This window comes from Falco rusticolus, chromosome 13, assembly GCF_015220075.1.
Source record: "Falco rusticolus isolate bFalRus1 chromosome 13, bFalRus1.pri, whole genome shotgun sequence".
Lineage (NCBI taxonomy): Eukaryota > Metazoa > Chordata > Aves > Falconiformes > Falconidae > Falco > Falco rusticolus.
Window position 1 is genome coordinate 219513 of NC_051199.1, and position 9401 is coordinate 228913.

Consider the following 9401-nt stretch of genomic DNA (forward strand, 5'->3'; position numbering starts at 1 on the left):
CCACTTACCCCCATTCATCCCCATAACCCCCATTCACGCCATTCATCCCCATAACCCCCATTCACCCCATAACCCCCATTCATCCCCATAACCCCCATTCACGCCATTCACCCCATTCACCCCCATAACCCCCATTCACTCCCATTCATCCTGCCGCAGCTCCCCCCGTTCATTCATCCCCCTTGCCCCGAAGCCGCGGGTCATTCATAGGGGTGGGGACAGGGGCTGGGGGTGGGGGAGGGGCAGCTGGGGAGCTGGAGTGGGCCAAATTGCAGGGGGAGGGGCAGGGGTGTGCAACGAGAGCAGGGTGCGGGGGAGCAGGGGGAAGCAGGGGGGAGGGGGGAGCCGGGTGCAGGAGGAGTAGGATGGAGCAGGGGGAGCAGGGGGAGCCGGGGGAGCAGGGGGAGCCGGGGGAGCAGCCGAAGCGAAGCCCCCAACATGCCCGAACGCTGGAGGGGACACAGCGCACGCAGGGCGCAGACCCAGATGTCCCCTCCAACAGCCCTGCTTCTCCCTGCCTCAGTTTCCCCACCGGCTCTCCCAGCCAGGGGGTGAACCCAGGGCACGTGGCAGCCGTCGGGGGGGGCTGGGGCCAGGGGGCCAGGGCTGGGGGCACCTCTGGGGCTGGGGAGCTGGGGCTGGCGCTGGAGCGCCGGCGGCGGGTGCGGGTGCCAGGCCGGTGAGTGGCGGCACAGGGAAATATTGTGACAGCGCTAAGAGGCACTTGCTGCCGCTGGGGAAGCAGGACGAGCACCGCGGGCGATAATTAATGTCTCGCTCGGCCCCGGCCCAGCAGGCGCTGGTGACACCCAGCACCGCCAGCGGGTGCAGCCCTGCACGCAGTGCACACATGTACACACACACGCATGTGCAAACGCACCCTCTGCACGCGCACGCCCCACGATGTGGGTCTGGGGGGTTCCTGCAGCCTGGCTGCCCGCCCGCACGCACACGCGTGGCCCTGCCACACACAGGGACGGGCGCAGGGCTGACACGCATGTGGAAGCGCGCACGCAAGCACGGGGCGGAGCGAGGTGGCATGTCCCCACGTGTTCCGTGCCCGGGACCTCACCCAGTGAGGACGACCACAAAGTCCATCACGTTCCAGCCGTTGCGTAGGTAGGAGCCTTTGTGGAAGGCGAAGCCCAGCGCGATGATCTTGATCCCCGCCTCGAAGCAGAAGATGCCGATGAAGTACGGCTCCGTGTCATCCTGGGGATGGCGACAGGCATGAGGCCACCGGGCAGGGGACACCGGGACACCCCCGCACGCTCCCGGCCCACGGGGTGAGGGGGCATCCAGGGCAGCCCTGGCCCCCCCGCCATCCCCAGGTGCCATGGGGTGGAGGCGGTCGCTGCTCCCAGCGTGGCCCAGATTCCCAGCAAGGAGGAAACTGGGACGCCGGCGGGTCCGGGGGGACAGGTTGCGCGGCCACCGCATGCCAGGTGCCGGCTGTGCACGGTGCCGGCTGGCAGCCAGCCCCCAGTCCTGCCACCCACGCTGGGGTGGCTGGGGACCTGCAGCAGAGACCCCACGGTGGGTCGGGGACCCTCGCTGGAGCCCCAGGGGTGGCCGGGGACACTCATTGGGACCCCAGGGGTGGCCGGGGACCCTCACTGGAACCCCAGCAGTGGCCAGAGACCCTCGATGGAGCCCCAGCTGTGGCCAGAAACCCTCCTGGAGCCCCAGGGATGGCTGGAGACCCCCACCGGTGCCCCGTGGGTGGCCAGGGACTCTCACCAGAGCCCTAGGGGTGGCCACAGACCCTCGCCAGAGCACCAGTGGTGGCCAGAGACCCTCGCCAGAGTACCAGTGGTGGCCAGGGACCCTTGCTGGTGCCCCACAGGTGGCCAGGGACCCTCACCACAGCCCTAGGGGTGGTCAGAGACCCTCGCCAGAGCCCCAGTGGTGGCCAGGGACCCTCACAGAGCACCAGGGGTCCCCGGGAACCCTCACTGGAACCCCAGGGGTCCCTGGGGACCCTTGCCAGAGCCCACCGCCAGCCCCACACTCACCAGCCGCTCTGACATGGGGGTCTTGTCCTCATCGGGCAGGTGCTGCTCCAGCGCCAGGACGATGCAGTTCGCGATGATGGTGGCTAAAATCATGTATTCAAAAGGAGTGCGGCCGAGTCAAGGAAAACCCACCTTGGGGCTGGGGTCCCCCCCCAGCAGGCTGGTCGGGGAAACCAAGGCAGGGTAGGGGCCGGTGGGGTGCCCCAGGGGTAGGGGGCTCAGCACACGGTGCCGGCAGTGCTTGGCGGCAGGGACACAGGGCCCGGCTGCCACCAGTGCCCACGTGCTCTGCGGCTCATTAATTTCCCCATCAAAGGCGCGACCCAGCAGCCCCGGCTCCCCGGCACGAAGCCTCTCGCCAGGCGGGAGCCGGCGGCGATCAAAGCGCCTCGGTGACAGCAGGACCCAGGGAGACCTACATGGCACCCGGCTGGCCCCGCTGGCTCCCAGGTGAGGACGGTGATGCCGCCGCCACTGGCACCCGTGTGCGCTTTGGGGTCCACGTTCAGCGAGTGCAACCCCCTGCCCAACCAGCTGTGCCGGGGTGCGGTGGCAGCAGCGTGGCCGTACCCTGCCCATGGCCACGGCACCGCAGCGGTGGCGGCGGTGATGGCCAAGCAGGGACTGGGGCTGGGTCGGGGGGCTCAAGACCCCCCACCCTGCAGCCCTGTGGGCAGTTCTGCACCACGTTATGTGGCCACAGAGTGGGACCCCCTGTTCGTGCCGCCGGCCCTGCTCAGGTGCCGCAGCCCCCAGGCACCCCAGCAGAGCTGCCCCATGGCCGGGACCGAGGGCTGAGCCGAGGTCGCGCTGGTGGCAATGACGGATGCAACGATGGGGCCAGATCCTGCTGCCCGGCTCTCTGTGGCGCAGCCAAGGCGTGGGGCACGGCCACTGGCCCCACTGCCCGACACAGCACGATATTTGGCACGGCTATCCGGCACAGCACAGCTATCCGGCACGGCACAGCCACCCAACAAGGCTATCCAGCATGGCACAGTTCTCTGGCATGGCACGGCTACCCGGCACAGCTATCCAGCACAGCACAGCTATCCGCCATGGCACAGCTATCCAGCATGGCTATCTGGCACGGCGCGGCTATCCAGCACGACACAGCCATCCGACAAGGCTACGCAGCATGGCACAGCCATCTAGCACGGCGTGGCCACCCGGCATGGCACAGCTCCCTAGCGCAGCACGGCTGTCCGGCATGGCAATTCGGCAACGCTAAGGGCACGGCTGTGTGGCCTGCCACGAGCACCCATCACGGCCATCCGCCACAGCCCAGCACGGTTACTGGCACAGCCGTTTGGCGCGGCTATCTGGCCTGGCATGACTACATGGCACAGCCATTCGGCATGGCTGTGTGGCCTGGCACGGCTATCTGGCATGGCAGGGCTACTCGGCACAGCTCAGCTGCCTGGCATGGCTATTCAGCTCAGCCATCCAGCGCGGCACGGCTATCCGGCACGGCTATCCGGCACAGTACGGTTATCTGGCACAGCTCGCGGACACAGCACAGCTATCTGGCACGGCACGGCTGCCCAGCACAGCACGGCTATCCGGTACCGCTATCCGGCACGGCACCACTATCCGGCACAGCTATCTGGCACGGCACAGTTATCCGGGGCAGCACAGGCATCCAGCACAGCACAGCGATGCAGCACAGCTATCTGGCACAGCGCGCCTATCCGGCACGGCACAGCTCTCCAGCCACTGGGGACTGGTGCCCAGGGCCAGCTCTGCCCCCCGAGCCGGGGCAGCCCCCCGAGCCGTGCCAGCCGTGAGCGTGGCCGCACCACAGCCCACCGCGGGGAGCTGGGACATGGGTGCCCGGGGCTTTGGGGTGCCACGGGAGCATCCCCCCCCCCCCCCGGCCAAACGGAGCCCGCCGCCTCCTCGATCCCATCACCATGGGGGAGGCTCCGTGCGCCCGCAGGATGGGGCCCGCAGGGGCTCGGGGTGGGTGGTTTGGTGCATCACCCCCAGCCCCCCCCACGCCCGCCGGCAGCCCCGGCACCCCCAGCCCCGCACCCACCTCGCCAGCAGCTCTGGCCACCCGGCAGGACCCGACCCGCTGCGACAGCTGAGCCCCGGCTCGCGGCTTTTCCACGCTTGCCCCCCGCCCCCCACAGCCACGAAGCCCCTTCCCCACGGCATGGTGACCCGCCTGGCACATGGCAGCGGGGACGGGCCCAGCATGGCAGGTGCCAGTGTGCCGGCCACCAGGTCCTGGCACAGCACAAGCAGGACGGTGCCCATCCTGCTGCGGCACGGCACGGCCACGCACCGGCACACTCGCTTCCACGCGGCAAATCCCCCCCCTCGACGGCTCTGCCCCCCGCCACCGCCAGCACCGTCCCCGCACCAGCGCCGACATTTCGGTGCTGCGCCGGCCGCGTGCCCTCGCCGCCCATGGCACAGCACCGCGGCTGCGGCACACATGCCCAGTGGGGTACCGGCAGCACCGGCTGCCCAAACCCGCGCCCCCCCCCGGTTTCAGGGGTCCCCCCGAGAGGCTCGGGGGAGGCACATGGCCAGACCTGACCTGGCGCTGAGCCCACCGCTCCCTCGGCAGCGCCCCAAAACCGCGTGCTGCCCCCCCAGCCCGCGCAGGGCCCTCACGGCGACAAGCAGCAGTGACGGTGGCCCTTTTGGGGTGCCACGGCCAGATGAGGGGTTTGGGGGGGGGGGACAGGGTGGGAGGCACCCAAGGGCAGTGGGGCTGGAGCCCCAAAACAGCCCCATGCCCCCAAAAGCCCCAGCAGGTCGGCCCTGGGAGGGGGGGACACGGCCCTGGGGACGCCCCAAGTCCACGGGCCCCCCGGGGTGATGGAGATGGGCTCTACTGGCACTGGGGGTCCAGTGGGGCTGAGCCCAGTGCCGAGGGGTGCAGGGACACGAGGACGCCAGGTCAGCCCCCCCTCCCCAATGAGGGCACCGTGCCATGCTGGTGCAATGGTGTCCCCCAGCCCCCCCAGGATGAACTGGACCCCCCAGACCCACCGGGCAGGGCCAGGGACCGGCACAGGGCACGGCCACGGGGACAGAGGGGAGGGGCTGGGGGCTGGGGACCCCAACAAGGGGCTGAGGACCCCGGGCAGGGGTTGGGTACAGGAATGCAGCATGGGGACAGGGAGATGGGGACGGGGACCCCAGTGCAGGGCAGGGGGACGGGGACAGGGAGCTGGTGCAGGGCAGGGAAATGGGGTCCCCAGTGCAGGGCAGGGGGGTGGGGACCTCAGTGTGCGGGTGGGGGCCTCAGGCAAGGCAAGGAGTTGGGGACCCCAATATGGGGATGGGGACCCCAACACAGGGATGGGGAGCTGGCGCAGCACATGGGGACGGGGACCCCAATGGAGGGCAGGGGAATGGGCACAGGGGACAGGGACCTGGCACAGGGCAGGGAGATGGGGGTCCCCAGCATGGGGACAGGGAGCTGGCACAGGACATGGGGACAGGGACCCCGATGCAGGTCAGGGGGATGGGGACAGGGATGGGGACCTGGTGCAGGGCAGGGAGATGGGGACCCCAAAATGGGGACAGGAACAGGGTGCAGGGCAGGGAGATGAGGACCCCAAAATGGGGACAGGGACATGGTGCAGGGCAGGGAGATGGGGACCCCAGCATGGGGACAGGGACCCAGCACAGGGCAGGGTGATGGCGTCCCCAAAATGGGGATGGGGTCATGGTGCAGGGCAGGGTGATGCTGTCACCAGCACGGGGACAGGGACAGGGACATGGTGCAGGGCAGGGAGATGAGGACCCCAAAACGGGGACAGGGACCTGGTGCAGGGGTAGGGAGATGGGGACCCCAATGTGGGGATGGGGACAGGATGCAGGGCAGGGTGATGAGGACCCCAAAAAGGGGATAGGGACAGCATGCGGGGCACAGCGATGGGGACCCCGATGTGGGGATGGGGACAGGATGCAGGGCAGGGTGAATGGGGACCCCAGAGCAGGGCAGAGGGATGGGGACCGCAGCATGGGGATGGGGACCCCAGAGCAGGGCAGGGGGATGGGGTCCCCGGCATGGGGACAGGGACCCGGTGCAGGACAGGGGGATGGGGACAGGGACCCATTGCAGGGCAGGGGGATGGGGATGGGACCCCAGCACGGGGACGGGGAGCCGGTGCGGGGCAGGGGACGGGGACCCGGTGCGGGGCAGGGGATGGGGACCCCAGCATGGGGACGGGGACCCGGTGCGGGGCAGGGGATGGGGACCCCAGCATGGGGACAGGGACCCGGTGCGGGGCAGGGGATGGGGACCCCAGCATGGGGACGGGAATGCGGTGCGGGGCAGGGGGATGGGGACCGGGAGCCGGTGCGGGGCAGGGGGGCCGGGGGTCGCGGGTGTCCCCCAAAGGATATGGCCATTCGGTGATCTTTTTGGCGTATTTCCTCACCACGTTGTCCTCGCTGAAGAGGAAGAGGGAGCGGTTGACCGTCAGGCAGTTCTGCCGGACGGGGATGGGGTTGTAGAGAGCCATGGTGCGGGCCCGCTGGGCCATCGACTGCTTGTACATCCTCTGCGCCCCGGGGGGGCCCCCCTGGCGGGGACCCCCGGCACCCCGGCCCCCCGCCGCCGCCCCGGGGCCGCCGCCCCCCCGCCCCGTAACGGGCCGATCCATCGTCTGCCGGGCGAGGCATCCTGCGGGGCCGCTCACGCTGCTGGGGCCGCCGCGAAGCTCATCACATCCCATGGGCCGCCGCCGCGGCGTGGGGGGGGGGCGGACGGGGGGGGGGGCCCCGGCCGGCTGACAGCGGGGGGGGGGGGGTCGCTCAGGCGGCGCTAGGACCCGGGCATCCTTCCTGCGCGCCCCCGCCGTGGGTGCTGCCCCCCCCGCGAGCCGGCGGCGGGGGGTGGGGGCGGTGCGGCACCCCCGCTGGGGGGGGGTCCCCGCTGCGGCTGGCGCTGGGGGGGGGGTGAGGTGCCCCGATGCAGCGGGGGGGGGGCGCCCCCCCGGCTGCGCCAATATGGGGCGGGGGCGAGAGAACCGCCCCGGTCAGCGCGTCCCGCCGCCCCCGGCAGGCGCCCACCGGCAGCGCGGGGCAGGGCGGGGGGACACCCCCCCCCCTTAAAAAGCCCAAAGCGCCGAAAAGAAAAATAGTATAAAAAAAAAAAAATTTAAAAAAAAAAAACAAAAACCAAACCGCGGGGGCGGGGGCGCTGCGGGCGCGTCCCCCCCCCTCGGGCACGGCGGGGCCGGGCGGGGGTCGCCGTCAGCCCCCCGGCAGCAGCGGGGCGGCGGGGCCCATCGGCCCGGGCTGCGGCAGAGCCTCCGCGCTCCTCCCTCCTCCTCCTCCTCCTCCTCCTCCTCCTCCTCCTCCTCCTCCTCCCCCCCTCCCCCCTCCTCCCCCCTCCCCCCTCCTCCCCCCTCCTCCCCCTCCTCCCCCCTCCCCCCCCCTCCTCCTCCCCCCCCCCCCCCCCCCGCCCGCGGGGCTCTTCCTTCTCCTCCACCTCCGCCGCCGCCGCCGCCGCCCGGGTTGGGGCTAAAACGGGCGCGATGCTGGGGGGGGGGGCTCGGGGGGGCGCTGGGGGGGCAGCGCCGCGGGGTCCAGCGCCCACCGGGCACCGGCTGAGCCGCCGCGCGTGCCCACGGGCGTGCAAAGCAGGGGCAGGGTGCAACGGGCGTGCAAAGCCACGGGCAGGGTGCAACGGGCGTGCAAAGCAGGGGCAGGGTGGCCAGGGGTGTGCAAAGCCACGGGCAGGGTGCAACGAGCGTGCAAAGCAGGGGCAGGGTGGCCAGGGGTGTGCAAAGCCACGGGCAGGGTGCAACGAGCGTGCAAAGCAGGGGCAGGGTGGCCAGGGGTGTGCAAAGCACGGGCAGGGTGCAACGGGCGTGCAAAGCAGGGGCAGGGTGGCCAGGGGTGTGCAAAGCCACGGGCAGGGTGCAACGAGCGTGCAAAGCAGGGGCAGGGTGGCCAGGGGTGTGCAAAGCCACGGGCAGGGTGCAACGGGCGTGCAAAGCCACGGGCAGGGTGCAATGGGCGTGCAAAGCCACGGGCAGGGTGCAACGGGCGTGCAAAGCAGGGGCAGGGTGGCCAGGGGTGTGCAAAGCCACGGGCAGGGTGGCCAGGGGCATGCAAAGCCACGGGCAGCGTGCAATGGGCGTGCAAAGCAGGGGCAGGGTGGCCAGGGGTGTGCAAAGCCACGGGCAGGGTGCAACGAGCGTGCAAAGCAGGGGCAGGGTGGCCAGGGGTGTGCAAAGCACGGGCAGGGTGGCCAGGGGTGTGCAAAGCCACGGGCAGCGTGCAATGGGCGTGCAAAGCAGGGGCAGGGTGGCCAGGGGTGTGCAAAGCACGGGCAGGGTGCAACGGGCGTGCAAAGCCACGGGCAGGGTGCAATGGGCGTGCAAAGCCACGGGCAGGGTGCAACGGGCGTGCAAAGCAGGGGCAGGGTGGCCAGGGGTGTGCAAAGCCACGGGCAGCGTGCAATGGGCGTGCAAAGCAGGGGCAGGGTGGCCAGGGGCATGCGAAGCAGGGGTAGGACCCCGTGCATGGGCATGCAAAAACTGAGGCAGGACAGAGTGCACGGGCGTGCAAAGCCAGGGGCAGGACCCTGTGCACACCCAGGGGCAGGACAGTGTGCATGGGTGTGCAAAGCCACGGGCAGGATGGCCAGGGGTGTGCAAAGCACGGGCAGGGTGCAACGGGCGTGCAAAGCAGGGGCAGGGTGCAACGGGTGTGCAAAGCAGGGGCAGGGTGGCCACGGGCGTGCAAAGCCACAGGCAGGACCCTGTGCACAACCAGGGCCAGGACAGCATGCACAGGTGTGCAAAGCCATGGGCAGAATGGCGTGCATGGGCGTGCAAAGCCACAGGCAGGAGCCTGTGCATGGGCGTGCAAAAACTGAGGCAGGATGGTGTGCACACCCACGGGCAGGACCCTGTGCGCGGGCGTGCAAAGCCGTGGGCAAGGGTCTGCAGGACCATGGGCAAGGATGTGCCCAGCCACGTGTGAGGGCGTGCACACCTGTGGGTGGGATGATGTGCACACAAGTGCACGGCCTTGTGCAAGAGGGTAGGGGCCCAGGGCAGAACAGCATGCACAGGCATGCACGAGCAGGCAGGCACAAGCAGAACAGCATGCACAGCTGTGCACGAGCAGAACAGTGTGCACAGGTGTGCACAAGCAGGCATGCATGAGCAGAATGGTTTGCACAGCCATGCACGAGCAGAACAGTGTACACAGGCGTGCACAAGCAGGTGTGCACAAGCAGAACAGCGTGCACAGGCGTGCATGAGCAGAACAGTGTACACAGGCGTGCACAAGCAGACATGCATGAGCAGAACAGCATGCACAGGTGTGCACGAGCAGATGTGCACGAGCAGAACAGTGTACACAGGCGGGCACAAGCAGGCGTGCATGAGCAGAACGGCGTGC

At 69.8% G+C, this 9401-nt stretch overlaps 1 protein-coding gene across 1 annotated transcript in view; it reads right to left on the reverse strand.

Annotated features, from left to right (window-relative positions):
- Positions 1-7096, reverse strand: part of CACNA1A (calcium voltage-gated channel subunit alpha1 A) — a 41115-nt gene extending 34019 nt beyond the window's left edge. The window contains exons 1-3 of the mRNA XM_037407224.1: positions 6387-7096; positions 2016-2121; positions 1073-1212 (exon numbers count right to left, since the gene is read on the reverse strand). Coding sequence (XP_037263121.1) covers positions 1073-1212; positions 2016-2121; positions 6387-6718 — 578 coding nt within the window. The 5' untranslated portion in view covers positions 6719-7096. The remainder of the gene's footprint in view (positions 1-1072; positions 1213-2015; positions 2122-6386) is intronic.
- Positions 7097-9401: the final 2305 nt, after the last annotated feature.